The 26,909-nt window shown below is 33.3% G+C and overlaps 6 protein-coding genes across 7 annotated transcripts in view; 3 read left to right on the forward strand and 3 right to left on the reverse strand.

Moving 5' to 3' along the window:
• Nucleotides 1–6,373, reverse strand: part of neur (E3 ubiquitin-protein ligase neur) — an 85,473-nt gene extending 79,100 nt beyond the window's left edge. Inside the window, exon 1 of the mRNA XM_076402232.1 lies at nucleotides 6,043–6,373. Within this exon, the coding sequence (XP_076258347.1) occupies nucleotides 6,043–6,070 (28 nt within the window). The 5' untranslated portion in view covers nucleotides 6,071–6,373. The remainder of the gene's footprint in view (nucleotides 1–6,042) is intronic.
• Nucleotides 6,367–7,488, forward strand: Arv1 (ACAT-related protein required for viability 1). Of its 2 annotated transcripts, XM_076402236.1 has the most exons (6): nucleotides 6,367–6,388; nucleotides 6,473–6,612; nucleotides 6,671–6,790; nucleotides 6,844–7,021; nucleotides 7,072–7,305; nucleotides 7,363–7,488. In XM_076402236.1, exons 2-6 carry the CDS (start codon nucleotides 6,514–6,516, stop codon nucleotides 7,473–7,475), a joined length of 744 nt encoding a protein of 247 aa, XP_076258351.1. In that variant the 5' UTR covers nucleotides 6,367–6,388; nucleotides 6,473–6,513; the 3' UTR covers nucleotides 7,476–7,488. The 2 variants fall into 2 exon arrangements, with proteins under 2 accessions (XP_076258351.1, XP_076258350.1); XM_076402235.1 differs by lacking the exon at nucleotides 6,367–6,388 and having other exon boundaries at nucleotides 6,409–6,612.
• ProRS-m (prolyl-tRNA synthetase 2-like protein, mitochondrial) lies at nucleotides 7,485–9,189 on the reverse strand. The gene is made up of 6 exons (XM_076402234.1): nucleotides 8,993–9,189; nucleotides 8,756–8,933; nucleotides 8,634–8,707; nucleotides 8,308–8,569; nucleotides 7,853–8,256; nucleotides 7,485–7,798 (listed from the first exon to the last, which is right to left on the reverse strand). The coding sequence occupies exons 1-6, from the start codon at nucleotides 9,092–9,094 to the stop codon at nucleotides 7,499–7,501; spliced, it is 1,320 nt and encodes a 439-aa protein (XP_076258349.1). The 5' UTR covers nucleotides 9,095–9,189; the 3' UTR covers nucleotides 7,485–7,498.
• A 70-nt stretch (nucleotides 9,190–9,259) lies between these two features.
• Nucleotides 9,260–11,188, forward strand: LOC143196429 (NADH-ubiquinone oxidoreductase 49 kDa subunit). The gene is made up of 8 exons (XM_076404103.1): nucleotides 9,260–9,565; nucleotides 9,620–9,793; nucleotides 9,933–10,312; nucleotides 10,371–10,490; nucleotides 10,543–10,672; nucleotides 10,734–10,830; nucleotides 10,888–11,028; nucleotides 11,090–11,188. Exons 1-8 carry the CDS (start codon nucleotides 9,299–9,301, stop codon nucleotides 11,125–11,127), a joined length of 1,347 nt encoding a protein of 448 aa, XP_076260218.1. The 5' UTR covers nucleotides 9,260–9,298; the 3' UTR covers nucleotides 11,128–11,188.
• Nucleotides 11,189–11,362: 174 nt separating this feature from the next.
• On the forward strand, nucleotides 11,363–12,086 carry LOC143195246 (V-type proton ATPase subunit e 2). The gene is made up of 4 exons (XM_076402239.1): nucleotides 11,363–11,561; nucleotides 11,621–11,668; nucleotides 11,760–11,847; nucleotides 11,908–12,086. Exons 1-4 carry the CDS (start codon nucleotides 11,464–11,466, stop codon nucleotides 11,923–11,925), a joined length of 252 nt encoding a protein of 83 aa, XP_076258354.1. The 5' UTR covers nucleotides 11,363–11,463; the 3' UTR covers nucleotides 11,926–12,086.
• Nucleotides 12,087–12,417: 331 nt separating this feature from the next.
• The window catches only part of sli (slit guidance ligand), a 687,830-nt gene continuing 673,338 nt past the window's right edge, over nucleotides 12,418–26,909 (reverse strand). The window contains exons 6-32 of the mRNA XM_076402237.1: nucleotides 26,377–26,448; nucleotides 26,248–26,319; nucleotides 25,811–26,191; nucleotides 25,686–25,757; nucleotides 23,283–23,354; nucleotides 23,145–23,216; nucleotides 23,014–23,085; nucleotides 22,885–22,956; nucleotides 22,655–22,824; nucleotides 22,283–22,580; nucleotides 22,084–22,227; nucleotides 21,801–22,024; nucleotides 21,606–21,750; nucleotides 21,334–21,549; nucleotides 21,108–21,274; nucleotides 19,811–20,027; nucleotides 19,613–19,752; nucleotides 19,306–19,475; nucleotides 16,979–17,186; nucleotides 16,679–16,913; nucleotides 16,388–16,611; nucleotides 16,207–16,325; nucleotides 16,065–16,147; nucleotides 14,700–14,788; nucleotides 14,430–14,569; nucleotides 13,959–14,366; nucleotides 12,418–13,896 (exon numbers count right to left, since the gene is read on the reverse strand). Of these exons, the coding sequence (XP_076258352.1) occupies nucleotides 14,280–14,366; nucleotides 14,430–14,569; nucleotides 14,700–14,788; nucleotides 16,065–16,147; nucleotides 16,207–16,325; nucleotides 16,388–16,611; nucleotides 16,679–16,913; nucleotides 16,979–17,186; nucleotides 19,306–19,475; nucleotides 19,613–19,752; nucleotides 19,811–20,027; nucleotides 21,108–21,274; nucleotides 21,334–21,549; nucleotides 21,606–21,750; nucleotides 21,801–22,024; nucleotides 22,084–22,227; nucleotides 22,283–22,580; nucleotides 22,655–22,824; nucleotides 22,885–22,956; nucleotides 23,014–23,085; nucleotides 23,145–23,216; nucleotides 23,283–23,354; nucleotides 25,686–25,757; nucleotides 25,811–26,191; nucleotides 26,248–26,319; nucleotides 26,377–26,448 (3,961 nt within the window). The 3' untranslated portion in view covers nucleotides 12,418–13,896; nucleotides 13,959–14,279. The remainder of the gene's footprint in view (nucleotides 13,897–13,958; nucleotides 14,367–14,429; nucleotides 14,570–14,699; nucleotides 14,789–16,064; nucleotides 16,148–16,206; nucleotides 16,326–16,387; nucleotides 16,612–16,678; nucleotides 16,914–16,978; nucleotides 17,187–19,305; nucleotides 19,476–19,612; nucleotides 19,753–19,810; nucleotides 20,028–21,107; nucleotides 21,275–21,333; nucleotides 21,550–21,605; nucleotides 21,751–21,800; nucleotides 22,025–22,083; nucleotides 22,228–22,282; nucleotides 22,581–22,654; nucleotides 22,825–22,884; nucleotides 22,957–23,013; nucleotides 23,086–23,144; nucleotides 23,217–23,282; nucleotides 23,355–25,685; nucleotides 25,758–25,810; nucleotides 26,192–26,247; nucleotides 26,320–26,376; nucleotides 26,449–26,909) is intronic.

Raw genomic sequence — 26,909 nt, forward strand, 5'->3', positions numbered from 1 at the left:
TTAGTAAAGGATATGCGCTTTTTAACAATATTAATATCTGCTGGCTTATTTGGCGCAGTGATAGGGGCAACAGGGCGGTCCTCCCGCTTTTAAGTCCTGCTGGAACATGGCTGTAAATTTATATTTGTGATCGTTTAACATTTGTAATTGTCCTTAAGCAACAGTGCAAAATCCGACAAGGAAAATGATCCCAGTCACGCCAGTAACCAAGTTGAATAAGACCAGAAGTCTCTGGGATGATCTCTAAGTTAGTCAGTCGCCAGTCGGTAACCTTAACGCCGAGGACCGATGTTCGGAGCCCACATTAAACAGTAGGTCCAGTCCAAATAAATCCTAGTCGGTAAAAAGGAGAGTTTAAAATATGTTTAAAAAATATTAATATCTCTTCACTAAAACCCCATATTTTCAGGAAAAATTATTTTGGAGATGGCCCCCTCCTCACCAAATTCCCCAAAAACGCCAATATTTTCCTTCAAAACCCCAGGTTTTAATATCCAACTTTTTTCGCTCCAGTCCTACTTTTCACCGAAGAAATGTTTGATGACGAGGTAGAGAAAATCTCAATACAGAAATTCAATACACTATTTTAAAACAATCGATATTTTTAAAAATATATCAGTCAATAAAAATATCGATATATTAGCCGAAATAATATCGGCAAAAATATCGGAATCACTCAAGGTACGACCATACGAAAGTTGAAGGACTTGGTCGAAGAAAATTCACGTTAATACATCAACAATTATGTAAATTATGCTTTAAATGATTTGGAAGTTATAAACAAATAAGGAAATTGTCTTCTTTACGAATTAAAATTTACGAAAATCGAAAGACGTTTTATTTTCCAGAAGTTATTCCCTTCAACTACCACTTGTTCCAATTAATGGCACCTAGCCGATATGGAAGGAATTCACTTCTTACAAAGATTCGAAAATTATGTATATTCATGGACTCCATCTAAAGACTTTGAATAACTCCAACCTGCAGTCTTCAATAGTAACACTCTTAGCATTCCAGCTAAAGATTCTTCTTTGTAGTTGCAAATAAACTTGTGTGAAAACTTTCAAGAATTCCGACTATTAGCACACCCATTACTTTTTGGGCTTCTTCCCATGTGAGTGCTTTTAGTGCATTAAAACATTTTTAGTCCCATACATTCTTCATCCAATGTGAAGAAAGAAAATCAAATTTTCCTTAAGTGCCAGCATTTCTTGGAGACAATTAATTTTATGATTCAGATATATTTTGTCACAGCGTCTTTAACACATCTTGTTGAAATATAACCACCGCTGTTACCATGAAATATATGACTTACTGTAATCCTATTTATTCATCGATATATCATTTAATAATGTTATTTTATAATGTTATCATTTAATCAGTCAATTTTTGTTTAATTTCTGTAAATGTAATATTTTTTAGTAATTAATATTATAATATACTGCATGAAAATACAATATTTATTTGACATGAAACATTGAATTTACCAGGAAAACCCTTCAAAACTATTCTAATATTTTGAAAATAATTTTAATTTATTTTCTAACATGTTCCTAGTAGTCAGATGGATTCTTGTGCGAGTTCTGAACATGAACTGGCATCGAAGCCGACGAACAGAGCACCTGTTGTTTTAATCCAAGAGTGATTAAAAAAATTTTCTTATTCCATTATTAGCCCATGGACACAGCTTGTTGTATCCTTAATCAAAATCTACATCTGCAAAATGTAGCTTTCAAGTTTCGAGGCGATACATTCCATAAAATAATCGCATTCTAAAGTATATATACTAAGACCACTAATATGCGCAACATTGACTTGAGAAAATGGTAATCGAATGGAACTAAGTCCGGTGAATAGGCTATGTACAGAAGAAAGGGGTATTCTGAACTTCACAACCAATAAGAGATACAGGTGAATCTTCTTTAGAGGGCTCGGCGAATGAAGGTAAGATGAAATGAAACATTTATGGTTACATGAAGTGACCATTACTTATTGACGATATTGATAATACAGAAATAACAATAGATAAAGGGGATGGCGGTGGTGTTACCTGTAGACGAGGCTTGGGTAGTCGATGGTGGCACGTCTGAACTGAACGATGATCAGTAACGAAAGAACCCTTCAATAATATCCCATATATTCGTTATCGTGTACTAGTTAGCACTGCTGGCACTCCGCCCGTGTTCAACATCCGGGATTATATTTCTGGGTAATTTGTAGACCGTTATTTAACGATGTAAGATGCAACATGCCTCAAAGTCGCTACAACGTGAATTAACTTCTATGTACCTAGAATCTACATACTATATTTTAGCCTTGGGATTCTGGTAAAACTGGATATTTATGTTCAAAAACACAATTTGTCGGAAGCTAAGTTGTCTTCGGAGTGGAGCACACCTCCCAAGTTTTTGAATTTTTATTTTGTAACTCCTAGTTGAGATCTTGCGACTTCTCATCGGCAATCTTTCGAAGGCGTCAAAGATCAAAATTGCTCTGATATGCTGATAATTTTTTCATGTTAAAAATCATTTTAATGAGAAAAACTACAATATCATTCATTCATTTTCTACATTTCCAACATTTTCCCACCGTTCAGGCAACATAACCATACCTTGCCTAAAGAACAATATTGGTTTGTGTAATTTAACCTGTGTGCCAGCAAAACCTATACATAGTATTGATTTAAACTAGTTGTAATCAGAAGGCGCTGTGTCTGATAAGTTCCCTAGATGATGTAGAATTTCTCAATCGAACTTCAACAGTGTATCCTTCACAACTCTTACAATCTACTTCTATTATTTATATAGAACGTATATAAATATTATATAGAAGATTATATAATAATATTTTGTCCAATTTATTCAATTTTAATATGAATAATAAAGTATATAAAGTTTACTTTTGGGTACTCAATTTGAAGGGCTTATTACTCTTTAAAAATTATTTCGATATGAATATTTTTAAATATTTCTTTTAAATATCGATATTTTTATTTTCCGATGACATCAAAATGGACAGTTTTAAATCGTTGAAATCAAAACCGACAATGACGATATGACGGACTATCCTCACCTCACCATAAGTTCTAAAGGTATTTGATGGGCTTCAGCGGCAGGCTTCCCCAAATTGAACAAAAAATTCCCATTAGTTGGAGACATTACTTACAAAATGGAAAAAGTCAACCAGACTCCAGAAGCACCTAATAAATAATTTGTATCAATAATTGTATATTTATTGTATATAATAAAGTGGAAAATGTATTGATTATCCGTTTCTATCACAAACTTTTCAACTCTGAGAAGGTATTTAACTCATACAGACTTGTCATTTGGTGTTCTTGAAGGCTCGGCATCAGAACTTTTCACTATCAGTAGAGACCGAGAAAATATTTCTATTTTATTGTAAAATTATATACGCATGAATAAAAAGTCTTGGTAAAAAATAAGTCGTTGACCTTGTTATTTTGCTTATCAAATTGGAATGTACAACTTTGGAAATAAAATATTCCGCCTATAAAAATATATTGTAAGGCTACTTCAATCCCGGAACTTAATAAATAAATACGTTTGCTGCATACAATCCTGTCAATAAAAATGCAGGATTTTTATCAAACAACCCATTATATAACTCCAACCAATGTTTCTTTTAAAATTCGACTCCCCTACAGCTTTGTGATAGTGAATTAGGCCCATCAACAGTTCAAACGACAGTATATACCCTGTGTCCTAAAAATTGTACCAGTACCAGTTTTAAATATGCAAAAAATTGTTACAGAAAGTGCTGGTCTTGACACAATCCATCGAGACACGTTTAATCGAAGAAAAACAATAAATTATGTATAAAATAACATAATGAATGGGTTAGTCACATAGGGGGAGTCACGCTTAATAAGGTCATTTAATTAGAGGGTCGCAGGAAGTCCTTCGTTAGGCTTTTAAATCCCATTTTATTACGGTTAACAACTGAGACAGGAGGCACAAGTACGACGACTTAATCTAATTGAAGGTAGGCTCCATTGCTAGTGGCGGCATTATTCTTAGCAGTCCGACTGTCATACAAACCCACATGCCATAATATTAACTAATTTTATTCATTTATCATTGGCCTTTCCTCAAAGCACTGTTAATTACCTCATTTAAACTAGCCACTAAAATAATCTTAAAATTAAAAAACGAAATATTATTTTTAGTTGCAAAACAACGTGAATATTAAAGCACTGAATCAGTTTACTGCTACAATTTGGGTTCCAACAAAATATTTTCCATAATTTTCTACGAACTTTTCAATCACAGTAATACAGCATCAAGAAAACGATGTCGATTTGAATTATCCACTAAAAAATATGAACTAATGATACGTCGGTCCGAAATCGGCAGCAAATAGTAATTTTTTCTATTGTAGAAGCACTTCCATGTTATACATAAACTAAGCCATGACTTAAATTCAGCCGGATTTAAACATCAGTATATTTTACTACCGTCACCTATATATCAACTTAACATCCTTCATTTGTTAGACAATACCATACATTTTTGAGTATTTTCCCACCTACAGACACGTTGTATTAATGTGGAATCAAATTACTCAAAAATTAAAAAAAAAACATAAATTCTATAATATACAAATTTTATTTATTTATCATGAATTATTTTACAGACATGCCTAATTTTATTTAACTTTACAATCAATGTCGAATTAGCGGAGAAACATCCATGGTGCCCTTGATATTTTGATAAATAATTGTGACAACTTCTTCAATTTTTTTTTATCTGTAATATTTAGTATACTGTAAAATCTTGCAAAATGACAAATCTCAAATTATACTATTAAATAATCATCCACTAATTTAAAAAATCCTCTATTGAAAAATATATGTAAATCCATAATCACCTCAAAACATCTCAAAAAATGTTTTATGCCATGATACTTAATATACAATAATAAAGTCAACTCAAAAGTCAAAATTTTACAAAAACCATAAATATGTACTTCTATGTTAACAAATGCTTTTATTTATACCTCCATTATTGCTTATTATTATTAATTTATTAATTCAAAACAATACATTGAATTTTGGTTATCCCTCAAATAACGCTCTAAATTAATTTATAGAACTAAAACATCCTTGATTAATATTTAGGCAACGCATTCAAGATTTACCAGTTTAAAACAACTACAACTAACATCTGAAAAAAATTATTGTTTCAATTTATATCTAGATATTTTACCATTTATAACAATATGGAAAACATTAACACAACACTTAAAAAGAATATATCTCACTACAGAAATGAAACTTATCTTGAACCGGAAACAAATGATCATAATTAAAATATTCTAATCATGGTCAGCGTTAAATAAAATCAGACTATTGTTCTTCCTAATATCCACGTGTTTCGTTTCATCATTGTTTAAAAAAAACATTTTTATTCGCTTTTGTGTAAACGGTATTATTGTTCCTTTTTCCATTGTTTTGTACTACTTGTGTTTCGTCAATAAATGGAATTTTTAAATTACTATTTGGGCCACCTTCGTAAATTTCTTTTAAGATTACATAAAAAGATCTCATAAATCATAGAACTATTCTATAAATATATATTATAGCACTATTATAAAATAACGGATTTGTTATGGTTATAAAAATTATTTTGAAAAACCATTCTTGAATTTTGGGATAAGATCAGTATTATTTAATTTGGTGTCGGCGCCAGTTTCCGGTAAATTCAATGAAGACTGGTTCGTTGTTAAAAATGTCAGGGTCGATCGACTTTTAACCTCTCTGAACTTACGTTAATTATGTTATTAACTAATGCATTACGTACAGTTATTATTTCAAAGTCTAAATTAATAAACCTTATGGAGATTGACAGTCAAGGCTTAATTAACGATTACATAAATACACCAAAAAAACCCTCCACATACAATGATTTTTATACTCAGATATTACAAACTATAACCAAACATCCTAACCTCAATTTGCACCCACTACATTAAACATCCGAATTATATCTGGCTAAATATAACAAACGTAATGATACTTACAAGCATTAGAACTAGAAGTCTGGCCCATCGTTTATGTCTATAAATAAAAAGTCACATCACAAAATATATTATCACTATATCGCACTTGGTTAAAATTTTAAAAACTATTATTGTTATTATTAGTAGAGACGCGTTCAACGACTGTCGCGGAATATTTTTAACATGAATCGCGATATAATTATAGACAAACCCGTTTTACATGTTTGAATCTGAGGAAATTACTACAAAATATATTAAAATTTGTAACGTAAAAAAATATTCTTTTGCAGAATAGCAATAATGGATAAGTTAGTTGCATTTAAATGTCAAAACAATAAACTTATATAGGACTGGCATATGCAACCAAGTATGCGACTTTATTACTTCCATAAGTCCTTTTGATCATTCTGTAAAAATTTATGATTAACTATTAAATATCTATTATTATTAGATGGTACCTAACTTCAAGTTTATTTTTATCTAACCTTAAAAATGGAGGAAAGAGTTGAGTGCTTCTGTATAAACTGCGGTGAACAAGTTAATAATTTATATAAGAAATATAGTGAGACTGTTCTTAAACTTACCGAATGTGTAATGGAATTTTTTAGATTTTATTTTAATGTTTTCCATAATAATACTTTTATTTTAGGAATATTGTGGCAAAATTGCCGACAAATATGTAGAATTTGATAATGTAATTGTAATAATTGATTTAATCCTATTAAACACCAATGCTTATCGACACATTTTGTTTAATTCTCAGTTTAAAGTTGGTGAGATATATGTTTTATTAATATAGAGCTGAAATAATTAGTTTTTTAGCATTACTGGAAATTATCTCTGATTCTCATTTTGCTGGAAGCATACTCAACAATGACCTTATTGAACAACCCTATTAAAAAATGTGATAGATCCATTAAAGCCGAACCAAACTTGGAAGATTTCGATATGAATGTAGAAGACCTAAAATTTTATATAATTACACTAAATCTTGGAATTAGTAGGCTTTGAAAATTTTTTATTTCATAATTTGACTATTGCTTATTACAGGTTTTGTTGTGTTCAACATCGCAATTTTTTGTTTTACATGGATATATTATCAGAAATTTTCTCACAACAAAAGCAAGATGCCTTCATTTAATTTAATTTTTAAAACAATCACTCTGGCATCAACTGGTAAATTTTTACAGTTGCCATCAATAATATGGGACCTATCAGTTTATGATTATCATTTGCATTTCATCACATTATATATATCTCTAAGCCAACTATTAGCCTATAAAGGTAACTAAATAGATAATATAATTAATTCTATTACTATGAATATGTTTATTGTTTCAGTTATTTGCTCATGTCCCAAACTTTGGTGTTTGATAACAATTTTTTCATCACTCACATTAAAGGCCATGATCAATGATTATTTGAATATATTTTTAAATTTTATACTTAAATAAAATAAAACAAAATGTTTAGATTTTTATTCTAGGTGTAGATAGTCACTAATATATTTAACAACACTATATCCATTTAAAAGTAATTGCTGATTCCTGACTAAGTCATTCAGTTCATATAGAGGAGGTGATTCCATACATTTTTTGTTTAATATTATGATAAATCTGTATCCTGTGCGTCTAGCATCTAAAAATCTCCGACCTATAGTCAATGAGGTTCTGTCATCGACTAGTACATTATCTTTGAGGAAAGGCAGGGATGTCTCTAAGTTAATATATAGCTGTTGGGTCAAAGTATCTGCAAAGCTATACTCTTTACTACCATGCTAAAAGCCGGACATTTTTTAAAATTAAAAATACTTCAATATTTTAGAACAAACCTTTGGTGGTATAATAATCACATTGTAAGGAGCCAACACATCAGGCCATCTCAGTTCCTGTTCTGTACTAAGACACTCCAATGATGCAGCTATAATCCGGCTTATACCAATCCCATAACTGCCCATTTGTAGTATATGTCTCTTCATGTTTTGATCTACATAATGAGCATCAAGAGGTTTGGAGTATTTCTCTCCTAAAAAAAAGGTATGACCCACCTCTATCCCAGTTTCTGCTGTAAAACTATTTTCATCACTACATTCAGGACAGTTATTTTCTGTTAATACTTCTTGGTTGGCAGTATAGCTACAGTTATTACATGTTAGAATTTTGTCCTCACCCTTGTCAGTTAAAAAGTGATATTCATGTGACAAATTTCCACCCATCGTACCTGAATGACCTAAAACTAAAGAAACCCAACATAAACATACATATAGAAAACTTCCTGCTTTTGTACCTTTAACATATTTGACACCTATTTTGCGGAATAACTTATCATAACTCTTGCATATTATTTCATATGTTTTCTTAGCATTATCTATACTTGTATCATAGCTGTACATATCTTTCATAATAAATTCTCTACTTCTTATCAATCCAAACCGGGGTTTCATTTCATCACGAAACTTTGGAGTTATTTGATATAACAGAAGTGGGAAATTCTTGTATGATAATGGGGGTATGGTGGAAAGAAGGTGACTTGCTGTTTCCTCATGTGTCTGTTATAAGTTTCAGTTAATTTATAGAATGTTGGTGTAATTAATATTACTGTAAGTTACCTACAGGTGCTAAAATATATTTATGGTCATGTCTGTCTTGTATGGTTATAAGTTCAGGTCCCATAGCATCTGCTCTACCTATAAAAATTATATTACATTATGCGAGGGGCAGTTTAACAAACATACCACTTTGAGTCCACAAATCTGATTTCACTAAAGTCGGAAATATTAATTTTTGACCACCAATATTTTGCATTTCATTGTCAACAATATTAATCAGCTTATTTAAAGCTCTTACTCCTAAAGGTAGATAATGGAAGCATCCAGGATTAGCTTGATGAATAACCCCTAACTCTAACATTAACTAAAATCCGGCCATATTAAACAAAAATGAATTAATTAGACAAAAACAGGACTAGTTACTCTTTGACTTTTCGAAGTAATATCTTTATGTGATAGATTGGAAGTTTTTGAGATAACTGTAAACGGTTGAAATAATCGTGACATCCTATGCATTATAGCCATTATACACTCTTTCTCATTTAATCCTTAATCCTTCGCAGTACATTAAATAATTAAAAACGGAACAAAATCAGGTTATGTTAAAGTTGAATATATTTTACTGGTTGCCTAACACTGATTAAATATCTTAAATACAAAATACATATAAAAAAAGAGATTAATTTTTAATGTCATGCTTCCAAACATACGTCAAATAATAATTGGAAAATGCTAAGAAAATTACTGGATTTTCGTAGATGTTTTTCTTTTCACAGTAACAAGCATAAAGCTTGGTATCCAGACATGGAATATATGAAACAGTTTGAAGGGCCGGTAATGTATCCTGATGAAACTACCTCGAGATGGAAAGTGCCTCCATTAAACCAGAATAGGGGGCACAAGGAACAGGTAGTAAAGAATATGCGCGTTAATTTTGGTCCTGCTCATCCTGCCGCCCACGGTTGCCTTAGAATGATAACTTACTTGGATGGGGAGGTTACGAGAAAAATTATATGGAGCAATTCCGAGCGCTAAAAATTATTTTTACAGATAGTAAAAAGACTTGACCCTCATATAGGTTTATTGCATCGAGGTACAGAAAAATTGATTGAATATAAGACTTATATGCAAGCGGTGCCCTATTTTGATCGTTTGGACTATATTTCCGTGTTGTGTAATGAACATGCGTTTTGTTTAGCAGCAGAAAAACTGCTAAATATTCAGGTAGTCCTATTTGTCAATTTTAATATCAGTTTTTAACTTTTTAATATTTCGTATTTGGAAAAACATATAGTTTTTCTAGTATATAATTATCTTTTCAAAGGTATCAACATTATTATTATTAATATTATTAAAAACACAGGTGCCACGTAGAGCGAAATTTGTAAGGACTTTGTTTTCCGAATTGACGAGAATCATGAATCATTTAGCTGCTACATCTTTCCTGGCACTGGATGTTGGTGCGATCACTCCGTTGTTTTGGTTGTTTGAAGAGCGCGAAAAATGCTATGAGATTTGCGAGCGTGTTTGTGGCAGCAGGATGCATTGCGGATATTTTCGGATTGGGGGTGTATCTCAAGACATGCCTATTGGGCTTATGGATGATATATACGAATTAGTAGCCAAAATTCCCGAGCGTTTGGATGAAGTGGAGGACGTAGTGACTGGTAATCGTCTCTTCAAAGCTAGAGTTGAAGACATCGGTATTGTTTCAGCCCACGAAGCATTAAACAGGGGTTTTTCGTAAATTTTTGAGATACTATCTAGGAATAATATTTAATTTCGATACATTTGCTAATAGAGGGCCCATGCTGAGAGCGTCTGGTGTTAAATGGGATATCAGGAAAGCGAAACCATATGAAGTTTACGATGAGTTGGAATTCGATATAGTGGTCGGAAAAAAAGGAGATATCTACGATCGGTTACGTGGTGATTCGATAGGTAATCGTAAAATTAATAAGCTGACGCTTCAGGTTTTTGTTAAGAATTGAAGAAATGAGACAATCGGTGAGAATGGTTCACCAACTCCTAGAAAGGATGCCAGAAGGGGAGATTAAAGTCGACGATAAGAAGATAACACCCCCAAAACGTGCTGAAATGAAGGTAGGTTGGTACTTTTGGTTTGACAAGAAATTAACTTCGGTGGTATTGTCCATCCCTGTAGACATCGATGGAAGGAGTTATACATCATTTTAAGTTATTTTCCAAGGGATTTAATGTGCCGCCTGGCTCCACCTATACTAGTATTGAACACCCCAAGGGTAATTCTTTAATTAATTAATTTTATCAATTTATAAAAATTAATTTCTATCAACTAGGTGAATTTGGAGTTTATTTAGTATCGGATGGTTCTTCTAAACCCTACAGGTGTAAAATTAGGGCCCCTGGGTTCGTTCATCTAGGAGGCATAGATTACATGTGTAGAAACCTCTATTTAGCCGACGCAGTTGCTGCTTTAGGTTCGGAAATGCAAACTTATTTGTTTTCCTTAAATCGTATCACTGAGCTAATTTTTTCTAGCAACATTGGATGTTGTGTTTGGAGACGTGGATAGATAAAAATGTAAAACTGTATTACATAAACACTGTGTTTTTATAGATAATAAATAGTATTGAAAACCTATTAATGAATTATTTTTCACATTATCGCTACCTATTGACGGAACATGGAACTACGTATTACTATTTTGATAACCAATATTTGGGAGAAACATTCTTTATCATTATTACAGCTTTCTGTTTTTGTAGGGCGTGCAAGTAAGGAATAATTTGGTCATATGATTTTTGACATTGACGTTTAGATATCATAGATATTTAATATTTGGTTCCGGTTGGAGAAGTACTCTCTGCTAATTTTAAGTTTTTGGGTCTAAATATATTAGTTATTCAGTAAAAATGGGAGCCAGTGTATTGCCTTTCATTATCTTTACTGTTCTGTGGGGTGGTGTTGGTATAGTATTGCCGATAATTGTACCTCGGGGTCCTAACAGGGGGTAAGTCTAAGTTAGTGTTGTTTTTCAGATTGTATTAATTGGTATTTTATTTTATTTAGCATTATCCAGGTCATATTAATGCTGACGGGAGCATGCTGTTGGTTGTTGTAAGTATTTATTTTAGTACTTTTTTTGTTATTACCTTTATATTTTGAAGTCATGTGATTTCAATTACTTATTGGGTTAATATAATTTTAGCTGGATATGCTGCTATGTAGCACAAATGAATCCTTTAATAGGACCTAGACTTGATCAACATACAATAATGGTTATGGCAAAGGCTTGGGTAAGTTCAGGGTTAAGTCATATAATTTAAATAATGTTACAAACTATGATTTGATTTTAGGGTAATCCACTACAGTAACTGTAAAATGAGTCTTTCATGAGAAATCCTTTAAGAGTATTACTTTACAATAAAGTCACTCATACAGATCCACTGTTTGTTGTATTTTGCATTTCCTTCTAATGTTACAGTAGGTGTATATATTTCAATGTATTATAAAGTTTTGTTTCAGACTTAACAAATGAGTTTCTTTTTTAACCCCAACAGTAGCAGATTCAGTATTTTGGTTTGGTGGGACTGAATCAAGCTTAAGGTTTGTCATTTGGATGCTTATTTTGGTGGTATAGAGCCCCTTGGATTCCACCCTAGATCTGCTATTGAACCCCCATTACTGAAGCTTTGCTTTTGTTGAAATAATTGTAGCATCAATTTAAGCAATGTGCTTTAATTTACTTATTGTTTCGAAATGAATTTCAATACACATTTCCTAACTAGTATTAATTAGTTTCTGAACCAAAGAAAAAAAAGCTAATGGCGCAAATGTGGTTTTTCTAGATAATTAATATGGACATGTTGTTTTAAGGTAAATTTTTATTTTAAATATTTTTTATACACAAAACTTTATTGAAGGGTGGGGGGTAAAAATTATTACAATAGGGTCTAATTATTATCATCGTACATTTAAGTTTACTATATGATTTGGAACTTTACTTATCCTGCATCTTCTCTTCAGGCATGTCAACAGCTGTATAATAAATCTATATAATTGTAGTTGAGGGATTTAAAAAATCAATATACAATAGTATTTGTTTTAAATTGGGGTCTTAAACCTAAAATTTTCATAGGGGTTAGGCAGGGAGGTTGTATTTAATTTACAAATATATTCTATAAACCTATAATTTTACAGTTTTTTCTTTTAAACAATCATTTAATAATTAAACGAGTAATACTTATGAAATAAATACTTTTAGGTTACTTATAATTAGTTTATCGTCTCTTGGTAGATATAGGAGCGTTTTTATTTAACAAATAGCTGCCCGGTAAATGTTACATGCTATTAATGATCTGTGAATAGATATCTACCTTATAATAACAAAACAATAAAATGAACAAATACTAGACGAACGAATTTCAAATAAATTAATACAGGGGGACTCAAGAAATATTTGGTAGCATCTACTATGTGAAAAATTATTAAATAAATTATTCGTTAAATAAAAAAATATATATATAGCTTTCTCGGGTCCTCTTGTATTGTAATATCATGTGAATATATATACAGGATATGATCGAAATTAAATATTTATATTTATATAATTATATATATTAAATAAAAATGTCGTTGCAAATCTAGAAGGTTCTTTTAATGGTAACCTTATAGATTTTTCCAAACTATGTCGCACACGTTCAAAGAACATAGCTAATAGGGTTAAGGTCCTTTATGACCTTTTAGGTAAAGGTTTATATAGCGCCACTACCAACATTTCTAACGTGAGGTGTTACTATGGTAGAGATATGGTAATCTTAGTGTTTTTTAAGTCTTGTTGTCAGTCCATGTTTATTTCAAGATATTTGGATATTGAAAGGAATATAATTTCGCCTATTTCCGACGTTTAATATAACATTGCCTCGTAATTAAGAACAAAATTTAAGCAAGTACTAATGTTATCAATGGTTACTACTCGATTCTATTAAGTAATATTTGATTCCTTTTAACTGATTCTTCGAAAGTGAACCCTTTTTATCCATGCACGTCTGACAGACAGACAAGAATTTGGAAAGTGACCAAATATATGTATTTGGTCCATAATACGTCATATTCAAAGATGTCTCCAGGAAGGCATGGAAGAAAAGCGTTAAACCATATCTAATGAAACACTAATCGTAATTATAAAAATGCTCTTAAATTATGCGTTGTATGCCCTACCACAGCTGCAGTTGGTCGAGATGTAGGTGCATCCGTTGCTTAATCCACAAAATAGCCAGGTAGACGAACGATGTGATGGTGGTGAAGTATAGGAATGCCGAAAGCAGACATTTTTTATCGTGGTACTAAAACAAGTTTATATTAGATTCAATTCTCTTCAATTATTTTGGGTATTAATCGGACTTACCAAAATAATTTTGTTACTCTTCAAATTCTGGATATCGTTCTCATCTATATGCTGGACCACCAAGCCGTCATCTCCTCGAGTTTCGGTATCGTTAGGCACGATGAACGTCAACCGTACTCCGGCTACCGTTTCAGTGTTATGTTTCTGGACGACTGGGGCAGTTCGAGGGCCATCAGCAGCGTTGACGTCAGTCTGCGCCAGATACTGGGGGCCCAATTCTTCAGGAGTATTTTGCAGATCCTCTGATTTATTTTGTGGTTGTTTAGCAGTGATGTGAGCTGTGGGGGCTTCGTTAGAAGTGCGTGTAGTGGCGAATGACAGTCAGTAGCATTCCTTGGTACAGGCGCATTTGCGCACTACGTTGATGTCTTTTGTGTAACGGGTGTTATCGGAACAAATCAGTCGCACCTAACACACAATGTTTCGTTAAATACTTCCAAACTAACGATGTGTTACCGAGGATCAACTTACCTTTCTTTTTTTACTCTTTTTGGCGTGGCAACAGTTAGGTCCGCAGGTACCGATGCATTTGGCGATTTTCAGAGGCCTCCTCGATCTGCATCCTTTCTCAGAATAGTACTCTCGTACTTGTTCCTTTTTGCAAGTAGGAGCTGTGCCAAATAAATATGAATTACATTAAATTAAAAAAAACTCCATATTATTAAGTGTGTTATGGATAGCACTAGCATAATTGAGAATGGTTAGAACAAAAAGCCAATGCCTTTCGTGCTTTATACTTACTGTCTTCCTCACCTTGCTCACAGTATTTCCCTTTGAAACCGGATTTACACTTGCACACATAATCACCTCCAGTGCTCGACAAACATTTGCTGCAAAACATTCGCTTGTTAGTGATTTATGTAAATTTGTAGAGTTAATGTGAAGTATTATATGTAGGTTTAACTTAAATAGGCGAAAACAAGGAAATTTTTTTCGTGGTTCCACCAATACTGACATTGACACCACTTTCTTGATTGGTTCGTTTGAATTGCCCTACAAAGGCATTTGATTGACTCATTTCTATGTTGCAATTATTTATTTCTATGGCTTGTTCCAGTTTGTTTATGACGCTACTTTTGTGTGCTTAACATAGAGTACTTTCAGCAGTGTGTGCGGAAATAAAAAAAAACAAGACGTCTTTTTCCTTGGAAGAAATAGCCCAAGTTAGCTAGATTAAGGTCTTGTATGTGACTTGTTGTTTGTAACAGTTCTTAAAAACTTATTTGAAAGGGGTTCATTTACTCAAAAAACAAATGGCTTAAGGTTATTTAACCGAGATAGATGGGATTTTTTGGATCTACACATAGAGTCAGGAAAATTAATTCTTCAAGTATGTTTAAAAAAATACATTAATGCAAAGAAAATAATACAATTCGTAGACCAACAAGTTGAGACTGATTTTATAGACAAGATAGTATCTCATAATTGTTTCATTATGTTGTTAATATATCTTTAAGCTGTCTCTTTAACTCCTCAATTTTACCACAATAACAGTGATTGATACATTTTGTTGCTGTGCTTTTATTTTTATTTTTAAGTATTATTTTTCTGGTAGGTTTTCTCTATTCTGATGTATATGATATAATTTAACCCTTTTAATTATCCGTTCCACAATTTTCACAATAACATTGTAAACATAATTATAACTTGCATCAATACATATTTGTGTTGAACAAGTAAACAACATATTAACAGACACATACTTAGTTTGTTTTCAGAATGAAGGAACAAAAAGATAGGAAATTTAATACATTTTATTTAAATTGAAAAGAATATTGACTAAAGAAATATGTAAGGGAAAAGGCACTATAAATAATTTTGTTTATATTTGCCAGGAGATACATTGTGTTCTCAGTTAGGTTGTAACATTTTTTCCTAATAATATGTTTTCTTTACAGATGCCTGTGATGTGTAATTTAAACCAATAAATGAAATGGCGTTCCCAGCGCTTTCTTGCTAAGACTAGGCAAAACAATTCTGAATTTATATGTATTAAGTTAGCATTGTATATTGCTCTATGGTGTTAATTAATGGATTAGCAATTGTCATGAATGCCAATTTTATAATTGTTTTGATGCATTAAAAGTTATATTGAAATTTTTTTACCTGTCGTGTTTGCATTTATTATTCAGACATGGATCTTGCACAAGCGAAGGTGGTTCCTCGACCACTTCATCCATCTCATCCTCCTAGAAGACCAGGGATTAATGAATGAGTAAAAATAACGTGCATAAGCAGTGATATTTACCTGTAACTCGTCGTCGAATTTTTCCTCCAGGGTACCGCAACCCGGCTGAACCTTCTGTTGCGTCTTTGCGTTACCAAAATCGACTTGTTTGTGATTGATCCATACTTCTTTCATGCAACCTGTAACGTAATAGTTTCTCGTTATTGTGAGGTTGTCGAACAGCGCGGCAGCGGAAACTTGCCGTGAAAACTAGTTAGGTTTCGCAAGTGCCAGTCGTTGAAGGCGTGCTCGCCAGGTTCGGTAGGTATCCCGCCCAGATACATTGGCGTGATCAATTTCAGATAGTCTTTAGGACCGTCGTTGATGATGCTTCTGGCCAAACCATGGTCCACTCTCAAGGTGAAGTTTTTTTTGATGGCGATCAGTTCGGCGATGTGATACTGACCATCTGACACCATTTCGAAACTGGAAATCAAATGTACGATACGTGGCTCACAAATAAGGTCTTGATTCTTTATAGTCAATGTTTTACCTATACATAGTTGATACTGGGTAGTTTCCGACGTTGTAGCTGACCCTTATCCTCCCACTGAACAATTCAACCGCCAAATGTTCGTTGTGCCCATCGTACATGAGCACTCCATCTTCTTGTGTGGTCGCGAACACAATAGTAACGTTCGCCTCTGGCTTCGTCCTCAAGGGTTCTAACTCAACGTAAGAATTGTTGTGCGTGAAGCTCAAACTCGTGAGATATTCGCAGCGCTTGCCTGGATAGCGTTAAATTGGCGTCAGAATTATCAAAAATTAGACTATGTCGGTGGTCAAGTCTTACCGGAATATCCTAGTGCACATCTGCATAGATAGTCGTTGGAGCCGCTTGGCAGGAAACAGCTTCCATGTACGCAATCGTGATGTTGACAGGGTGAAGTTTGTGGATACATCATGGCCACCATGGGGCTGATTTCGCAGAATTTTCCTGTGAAATCACCTGAACACTTGCAGAAATACTCGTTTACACCATCCACACACGAAGCCCCATTCTGGAATTGTTTAATAATTATGTTTACTGGATTTTGGATTTAGCTATTTAAATTTTACCGAATATATTAGATGCTTGTATACATTCTTATAATATTTTCATTTTAAAACAGCTTTTATTGAAAAAAAATTATATTATATATTTATTATTTCCATTATTTTGCACAACTTGTCCCATCTTTCGTGTGCCAGCTATATCGTGAATCGATATGAATAAGTGATAATAAGAAATTACTGTCTGGTGACTGCGCTGGGCGCGGCAAAACTTCCCAGTTGAGATCAAAACAGACAATAGTTTCCTTCTCATTTTATTTAAAAAATGATACAATGCTGTCAACATGTAACCGAATCAACCTACAAAATTCGTCTGGTTTGTTAAACGACTGCAAAATTCTTCAGGTTATAAACCGACAAACGTTGTTTTGGCACATTTCTTATTTTGATACATCTCAAATCGCTGTATATTAGTCTGACCTAAAATGCCGAAGCCATTAAGGGCCAGAAACAGATTGCGTCTTTAATTAATTACTTCGAAAAGGAACGATAAAAAATATGTATTAGATGTACTACAATGTAATTTCAAAATAAATTGTATTTAATAAAATTTTTGTTTCATCATTTTATTTAAATATTATAGAATTTTGTTATATGACAAAATTAACTAAAACTCAAAGTTTATGCGGCAACATTGCGACGTTCATCAATTTAGATGATGTGCGTTCACTGTTTTATTGTACGGACTAGGGGTGTCGGCCGCCGAGAAAAATATCGATATATAGGAGAAAAGCATATATTCGTATTTTTAATAAACCCTTACAATTAAATACTTAAATTACATTAAACCTTTAAAATTAGTACTTAATTTTAAAAAATATAAAAAAATTATATGGTTTTTTATAATGTTTAAGAAATATATTTAATTTTTTTTAAATATCGAAAACAAAAATATCGATATATTGGTCAAAAAAATATCGGGTAAAAATATCGATGTTTTTTTTTTCGCCATCCCTAGAACGGACCATATATTACATCTTGTTTACTTCTCTATAGTCTCCAGTGACATATTAGCAAGAAACTTATCAGCCGACCAACAAGGTACCCAAAAAATATTTTTAATAAAAAAATTGTACCGGCTTCAAGGAATAAATAAGGAACTCACAAATTAGATTTATTTTGTTTGTAATTTAATTTTGTGTATATCACAAAATTATATTATTATTTTTGTATTGTTTAAGCTCGACAGCGACTTCAAGCTGATCACTTGGTAGTAGTTAAAATAATATTGCAAATAAATAAATTTAGGTAGGTATTAAGCTAAAAGGTGTGTATGTAGTAGAATATAAAATACGTGTAGTAGATAGGTTAAATAAGTCTTTTGTTTATTTTTATTTAGTTATTACAACGATTATAATGTACATATTTTATTTTAAATGTGTGTTTTTAGTTAAAAATCTAAGTTTGATTATTTTTTTATATTTTCTGGTGAGTTCCTTATCTATTTTTTGAGGTCTGTTGAGTTTTTTTGTTAAAAATATTTTAATTTTCTCTTTTTAGTGTTAGATATTTACTCAATAAATTACGCAGTTATTTTATTAAGAACTACAATGAATAGTCCAAGTAAAAATACAGCATGAGGAAAAATAAGATTATAGCATAGGTGATTTGACAAATGTTCCAAACTAGAACAAAAAAAACTGTTGCCATGTTGGGAATCGAATCCACGACATCCGCGTGTGAGCTCAACGTTCTAACCATTACACTATAGAAACAGTTGCCCATAACGTTTCTACGATGTCTTATATGATATGGTTTGTGCTTAAAAAGCGAACTGACTGACTCTTACACTGAACGACTTTTGATTTTTCGTCATATTAGTCCAGCATTAACATTATGCATTTGAAATTTGAGGTTTTCTCTCGATTAACATCCCCCCGCCCCATCAGATCCTAACTTGGTTTGAATGGGACCACCTTGGAAGTGTACTCTTTTGAATAAAAGATAATTTTGAAAATCGGTCGATAATTGACGGAGAAATCGGCGAACATACATTAAAAAAATATATACAGCCGTACATAGGACCTGATCTTTTTTTAAAGTCGGTTAATAAAGGTAAACACTCACCTGGCACATGTGATTCTCGCACTCGTCTATGTTGACGGAGCAGTTCTGGCCCTTAAAACCAGGTAGACACTCGCAAGTATAATAACTATCGTGATCGACACAGCGAGCATTATTTTCACAAGGGTTGTATTGGTCAGTACAAAAGGGAATCTTCCGGTCGCAGTACTCGCCTGAAATGTACAATCTTCATGACAATTATTTTAATGAAACCATTCACGTTTCTTACGATAGAAATCGCAGTTTCGCGTTAACGCTCTACGCTCCGGAAACTCGACGACTATACGTGAAACGCTGGTTGTGTACTTACCCATGAATCCGTTCAGGCACTTGCATTCGTACGAGTTCACCAAATCGACGCAGGTGGCATTGTTCTCGCACTTGTTGTTGACGCAGTCGTCGATGTTGGTCTCACAGCGAAGACCGGTGAAGCCTGGCATACACTGGCAGCTGAAAGGAGTCGAGATGTGAAGCCGAAGACGTTTGTTAGTTAATAGATGATTCATACCTGAAACGACCCTCCTCAAGAACCTTGCAGGTGCCCTGGTTTCTGCAGGGGTTACCGTAGCAGGCATCGATCATGAACTCGCAGTTTTTACCGTGGTATCCAGGAGCACACTTGCATTCGTACTCTCGCTCAGGTAACGTATGGCATTTACCGTTGTTCTGACAAGGATAGGTATAGCAGGCGTCACATTTGGCCAGGATTTCTGATGATATTTGGCCTGAAATGGAGTTTAATTTAAGATACACAAATAATTTGAAGTATTTACAATATATACGGTGGGGCAACATAATATAATATGCAAAAAAGAATACATTCGAAAAATTACATATAAGGTTGGGTACAATTTATTTTTTTCCTAATAAATAAATTTAAAGGTGTAGCATTCTATATACTACATACAAATGATTCAATTTCCAGAGACCATTTTCGTTATATTTCTCTTTTTACATCCTGAAAACCAACATAGTATTTTTGCTGGTTCCTTGAAAAAAGTATGGTGTTCATAGTGATTTTGATTATTGGATTTAGAGATGCCGAAAAAATATCGGTATATCGAAGCTTATTGAACATATATTACCATAGATTCCATCCCCGATCAATTTTAAAATTAAATACCAAAAATGTTAGTTCTGCTATAGAAATTAGAGATGTGGTAAAGAAATACCCATATGGTTAAAATAGACTAAATATCGGTATACCGATATTTTTCTCTCGGCCGATATCCTACTACGATTAATCTTGATGTTAAAAATTAATCTCAGACGGAAGTGCCAATCTTTGAAAAAAGTTAATTCTCAAACACTAAATCGAGGTAGACTCACATATTTCACCTCCCAATGTCGCTAAGAAATTAAACATAGACAATAAACAGTTTTAAACCATATACATAGTATTAAAAGAAGCTCGATATTTGGGTTCCACATGAATTAATAGTGATAATTTTGAATTTTGAATCGCTACTGAAATCAAACGAAATAGAGCCATTTTTAAATGAATGATTAAAAAGCTTAAAATTAACTAAAATTAAATAATAAATAAAATAATTGATTAAAAGCTCGTTAGCTTAAAAAAAGCTTACGAAAATAACTTGGTCCAGTTTTTAGATCAAAAATCTCGGAAGTTCTACAGTGATGGAATTATGGTTTCATTAGAAAAGTTTACCAATAAAAAGTTCACGCAAATAATTGATTACTGCTTAAATTCATATAAATAAATTCGTATAGAAAATATTAAAAAAATCGAAATTTCTTTTTTCTGAAAGTATTGTTTAGAGTTAATTAACAATAATTTGTTTTACCTTTACTACAAATGAAGGCCGAAGACGGTGTGCTCAGTATTGATTTATCCTTCATCGCTGGTGGCTCGGCACAGTGAGCTATCCCAGGCTCCACATAATCCACTTTAACCCATTCCGATAACCACTTCAGGGAACAGTCACAATAAAGCGGATTAGAACCCAGAGCGCTGTAAAAAATATTCATGATCATACTATATATAACGATAGCATAACAATAATAACTTACATGTGACTGATGCTTTTCAATCCCGAGAAAGTCCCTTCTGGTATCAAGCTGATTTGGTTTCCGTGGAGGGAGAGGATCCTCAACGATTTTAATCCTTGCAATGAGTCTCGCTGGATGCATTGCAATTTGTTATAACTGATGATCAGGGTGGAGAGTTTCGATAAGTTCAGGAATGTGGAGTTCGACAATATCGCTATTTGATTGTTTCCTAAGTCTCTGTAAGAAGGTTTACGTTATAGTCTGTATTTACGCGTTGATCATATTCAACTCACAGTCTGGTCAATGCTTTTAGGTGACTGATTCTATCAGCTTGAATTGAGGAAATCTGGTTGAAGTCTAAGTACAGTTCTGAAGTTTCTGGTGGGATACCGCGTGGTATTTCCTTCAAGCTGGCACGTGTACATCGAACAACCGTACCTGCGGGAATATATAATGAATATCTAAAACTATAAAGTCCTAGTGCTAACCTGTGCACGAACACATGGGCGGGCAGTAATTATCACCCAGACATCCCTGATCATTTTCGCTAGTACACTTAAACTCGGTCTTCGGGAGTTCCTTAATAAGAACGTCCTTAACTCGCTCTGGGTTCGCGCATCGCGGTGATGGCCCGCTCAAGCCTCTGTTCTTCAGCCACTCGGAGAACCAAGCTAGATGACAGTTGCAAATGAACGGGTTCTGAACCAAATTCCTGAAACAATGCAACATTTGTAGTTTTGATCTTTATAATTCAATGGGGAAGGTTCTTACAATGTTTGGAGATTTTGGAGGGGATCGAAAGATCCAGGCATCACGCATGTGATCTGATTGCTGTTCAGTGAAAGGATTTTTAAGTTGTGCAAGCCCAAGAACATCTTGTTATGTATTTCCATTAGTTTGTTGTCTGATAATTGCCTAAAAATATTTCGAGGTAAATAATTACGATGATGCACAGAAAAAGATTTCGTACAGTTCGGAAATTTTTGATGCCCCTTCAAAGGCATTTTCCTCGATGCCAGTGATGAAGTTTCTTCTCAAATCTAATTTCATTAAGTTCGGCAATCTTCCGAAAAGACCATCCGACTTTATACGACCCAATTCGTTATCTTGCAGAAGCAATTCTGTTGTGTAAAGAGGTATGTCTTTGGGGATTTCCTTAAGGTTCCTGTTGGAACAATCTACCACTGTTCCGTCGCAGGAACACCCAGAAGGACAAGCGTTGTCGACGAGACACTCGCCACTGTAGATAGAGCGGAATTCCTCTTGACCTAAAATATTTAAACAATCAGTGATTGCTGTGTTTTTACTCTCACCACCAAGAGAAGAAAAACTGTGTCATTACCGTTTCTCTTACATTTGAATTTTTCATCTTTTAATGATTCGATTCTGCGTCGTTGCATACGTTTGGGGGCTTCGCATCTAGCACCCGATGTCTCGATTGGGTGCTTATGAAGGTATTCAGCCAACCACTTTAAGTTACAGTCGCAAATAAAGGGATTTCTAGCCAAGTGTCTGAAAATAACCGAAAATTTTGTAGATCTAGTAATAAATCGGTGAAGTTTTGAAACTTACAGAGTTTGGATGCTTCTCAAGGATTCAAAACTACCATTGGATAGAGTTTGTATATTGTTATCATATAGAGACCTATTAAAAATATTTATTAAATTTTTTGGTGATCATTAGTTGTGAAAGTAATCTTACAAAAGGCTCAAGCTTTGCAAATCTCGGAAGGTATCTCTCCTAACGCATGATATCTCGTTAGCATTTAATAATCTACAGAATAAGGAAAAACATCAACATAGAATCGTAGTTAAAACACAAAAATGACTTACAATAGCTGTAAAGATGTAAGACCTTGAAAAACACCAGCTGGAAGTTCCTTGATTTTGTTTCCATACAAAACTCTGAAAGGAAAAATCATTTGTTATAATCTCAAGTTAGTTATGCTGTGTTAGGTTAAATATACTTACAAAGAAGTGAGACCTTTCAAACCTAGGAAAGCATCGGAAGCTATACGAGATATTTTGTTGTTACTGAGGTCTCTGTAATTGAAAGGAAATTCCTTAGAGTGTCAACGAAAATAACTTCATGGAAAGAAATAAAAATATAATAAAATATTGAATTGTTTAGAGAGAATGTCTGTTAATAAAGTTAAAGAACTATTACATGACTTTCTGACTAGGCTACAAGAAATTTTAAAATCTACAACAAATATTTCAAGATTTAAATCCAGTAGAGAATGAAAAACTAATTAATAATTTTGCTAGACTGAAACTGAGACTGTAATCTTGGTCCGAAACTCCATTCAAATGAGTTGGATAGATGTACAAAATATTAATAAATAATGATCAAATAAAAATTCATAGTTAACGGCTAGTGATATTTTGATTGACTAAATTTTCAGTGTTTTTATATAAACACAATGCTGTGGGTTGTTTCGAATTAAGTAATATTATAAGATATCTAGTTAATTAGCAAATCATAAATAAGACTGCAAAGTATTTTCTTAAGTTCCATACAGATTATCACCTATTAGATGATTGCATGTATTTTGATCAGTGATATCTATTGGTGAAAATAAGGCGAAGTGCGAAAATTGGCGGAGTATCAATGTAAACAACTATTAAATTCGATTCCAGCAGTTTTCCATGTATTATTATTGATACTCTTCATGAATCTCTCAAAATGGCGTTTTCGAGATTCATTGCTTTTTTGTTTGATTTGACAAAATCTGCTGCCTAAGTTCATCAACCATTTTTAGATATTTTATCGCAATGCTGCAGCTTCATATCCCAATTGTCGATTTGGTATCGACGTGTTAAACGTTTGGGGTCAATACTGCTTGGACGAACAATGGATTTGCAAGGCTTATTGGAAGAAAACTCAGCTGAAACTTTTAAATAATAGTTTAGAGAGTTTAGCAGTTGATGAACTAGCTGTTTCTAGAAGTCTATATTCTAGCACATGAATTGGGTGAAAATGATATTTTGAACCGTTTTCATATAACCAAAGATAGCGGTTTTTTGCTTTCAAGGTAATAAAAGAAGATTTTTGTGTATCGTATTTTGACTGGCGATGAAAAGTGGATCTACTACATCAATCCAAACAGCCGTGGGTTAGTCCATGAGAACCGTCCACATCGGCACCGAAGCAGAATATTCATGTTCATAAAGTATTACTGTGTATATTGTGAGATCAGGAAGGTGTAGTGTTTTACGAGATGCTAAAATCTGTTGAATTGAAACTGTTTTTGTAGATGTCTACCGGGGTCCATTGGACAAACTAAACGACGTATTGCTGTAAAGATCCAGTATTGATGTAGAAATCCAGTAATAGATTATAACAGAAGAAAAGTCATCCTCTTGTACGACAACGATTGGCCACATACTGCAAGAGCTGAAACTTGTTTTAAGTTGTTTGAAGAAGTCCGAAAATACCAGGTCAATTGAAAGTCCCCGGTCGCACACATAGATGGCGCTACTAGAATTAAATCTATATGTTTTTCAGTTAGCCCTAAGCCTTAAAAGATGCGTGTATAAATTTGATAGTTGTCGGATCATTAGTTTATGAATTATAGCATTTTGAGTGAAGCAACTTTTATTATTGTGAAATAAGTGGATAAAAAGAAAGTGCTGTTTCACCAAGACAATGCATCGTGTCAAAAATCCATGAATTGGGCTTCGAATTGCTCCCTCATCCACCGTATTCTCCAGATCTGGCCCTCAGCGACTATTTCCTGTTCTCAGATCACAAAAGAATGCTCGCTGGAATTTTCGTCTAATGAAGAGGTGATCGACGAAACTGAGGCCTATATTGAATCAAAGGACATATCGTACTACAAAAATGGTATCGAAAAGTTGAAGGGTCGCTATAATCAGTGTATTACCCTTGAAAGGAATTATGTTGAATAAAAAAAATAATAAATTTGCCAAAAAATGTGTTTTACTATGGTAGGCAGGGGACTTTTCAATTGACCTGTTAGATCGATGATTAGATCTATAGATTTCGACACGGTATCGCTTGGTTGGCAAAAAAATGCGAAAATGTTAGAAATTTTTCGATAAATATATATTACATCATTATTTTCAATAAACGACTTTTTAAAGTGAAAAATTAATCATCGTACATACACTCCTAATGAATAATATCCTACAATATCCAGTTAAATATTATTAAATGATAAGTGACAATAAATGTTGCCCTACAAGTTATGATCAAGTTTAAGATAATCGTAGTAACAAATTGCTTTACTAATAATTATTGGATGACCTGAAACTCATTATGTAGTATACTATTGTAATAGTTAAATAATAAAGCATTTAAACATTACTATTTGTTTATTATAAATTAATAAGTTATGGAAAAATACTCACATCCTTCGCAAACGTTTATACTGGGAGAAGGCCTGGTTCGGAATATTGGTGATCTCATTTTGCTCCAGTCGTCTGAAATATTACTGGGTTAACAACAACAAAAAACGTCAATATTAAGCTCTTACATCTCCGTGGTTGTTTCCGGCAAATGATCCGGCATTTTGGTTAAGCCTTTTTCTCTACAGTCTACTATCCCATCAGCGCATCTACACGGATGAGGACACAATGGCTCGTTGACGCATTCTCCAGTGATGGCCTTCTCCGCCAATCCTGAACATTTGAACTCGTGGTCCTGTACGTCTGCCAGATTCTGGCCTTTGAGATGGCCTGGCGAGTAACACCTGGTGTATTGAGCCAAACGTGGATAGTGACGGAGGTATCGCGCTAACCATGATAAGTTACAGTCGCAATGCAGGAGATTATCAGCTAGTCGTAACGTCCGCAGCCTGAACATATTTGAGAATATATCCTTTCCCAGCCATGTTATATTGTTATTGTTGAGGGAGCTGCAAAATTATTGCTGTTGATTTCTTTTAAGATCAATTACAGTACGAATACTCACAGAACTTCTAAATCCTTCATGTTTCTCAATGCAGAATCGTCAATACATGTCAAACGATTATTGTCAAGCAATCTGAAATATTTTAATGTTTTTTAAACCTTGCTAGAAAGTTAGTGATGCAAAACTTACAAGTTCTTCAGACTGTTCAGTCCTTTCAGGGTCTTCTTTCCAATAACTGATATTTGGTTATGGCTCAGATCTCTGGAAAATGACAAATATTTAGTTATAAAATCATAGAAGCAGAGATAGAGAGAATATTTTATCCCAATACCACTGTGTTAACGATGAAAAATCTGTTAGCAACATTCCACGCTTTTAACTACTTATGATACTACATTATGACATGCTATATGCACTAATTATATTATTGGCAATTTATATTTGGTGTTTAATGTCTTAAAATTATTTAAGCAACAATAGTTAATAACATATATAGCATAAAACATTTCTAAAAAGTGATGTTAGTAATATTTTGTAACGTTTTCGTGAACACAACTAACATAAAGTTGAAATGCTTGTTAGAATTTATAAGTTGCGATTAGTTATTTTGAATAGAAGTAAGTTTTTTATTACGTTAAAAAGAGCTTCAGAGAAGATGAAAATCGTTTAGAAATCTTGCGACCAAGAAAGTTACAAGAAGTTTTGTATTCCCTGCTTAGTTT

The sequence above is a fragment of the Rhynchophorus ferrugineus genome, unplaced genomic scaffold (assembly GCF_030347505.1).
Source record: "Rhynchophorus ferrugineus isolate W39M unplaced genomic scaffold, kcgeb_rfMv2 rfM4, whole genome shotgun sequence".
NCBI lineage: Eukaryota > Metazoa > Arthropoda > Insecta > Coleoptera > Curculionidae > Rhynchophorus > Rhynchophorus ferrugineus.

What these genes read in the sequence shown, in the direction of transcription:
- Arv1 (XM_076402236.1), top strand. Translation starts at nt 6,514, where the DNA reads ATGGAGGAAAGAGTTGAGTGCTTCTGTATAAACTGCGGTGAACAAGTT. An exon ending in TTCTTAAACTTACCGAATGT is followed by an intron (nt 6,613 to 6,670) that starts GTAATGGAATTT and finishes CTTTTATTTTAG; the next exon opens with GAATATTGTGGCAAAATTGC. An exon ending in TACACTAAATCTTGGAATTA is followed by an intron (nt 7,022 to 7,071) that starts GTAGGCTTTGAA and finishes TGCTTATTACAG; the next exon opens with GTTTTGTTGTGTTCAACATC.
- ProRS-m (XM_076402234.1), bottom strand. Translation starts at nt 9,094, where the DNA reads ATGGCTATAATGCATAGGATGTCACGATTATTTCAACCGTTTACAGTT. An exon ending in AGATTTGTGGACTCAAAGTG is followed by an intron (nt 8,708 to 8,755) that starts GTATGTTTGTTA and finishes TAATTTTTATAG; the next exon opens with GTAGAGCAGATGCTATGGGA. An exon ending in ATAAATATATTTTAGCACCT is followed by an intron (nt 8,570 to 8,633) that starts GTAGGTAACTTA and finishes AACTTATAACAG; the next exon opens with ACACATGAGGAAACAGCAAG.
- LOC143196429 (XM_076404103.1), top strand. Translation starts at nt 9,299, where the DNA reads ATGCTAAGAAAATTACTGGATTTTCGTAGATGTTTTTCTTTTCACAGT. An exon ending in TAACTTACTTGGATGGGGAG is followed by an intron (nt 9,566 to 9,619) that starts GTTACGAGAAAA and finishes TTATTTTTACAG; the next exon opens with ATAGTAAAAAGACTTGACCC. An exon ending in CGACGCAGTTGCTGCTTTAG is followed by an intron (nt 11,029 to 11,089) that starts GTTCGGAAATGC and finishes AATTTTTTCTAG; the next exon opens with CAACATTGGATGTTGTGTTT.
- LOC143195246 (XM_076402239.1), top strand. Translation starts at nt 11,464, where the DNA reads ATGGGAGCCAGTGTATTGCCTTTCATTATCTTTACTGTTCTGTGGGGT. An exon ending in CCTCGGGGTCCTAACAGGGG is followed by an intron (nt 11,562 to 11,620) that starts GTAAGTCTAAGT and finishes TATTTTATTTAG; the next exon opens with CATTATCCAGGTCATATTAA. An exon ending in GGAGCATGCTGTTGGTTGTT is followed by an intron (nt 11,669 to 11,759) that starts GTAAGTATTTAT and finishes ATATAATTTTAG; the next exon opens with CTGGATATGCTGCTATGTAG.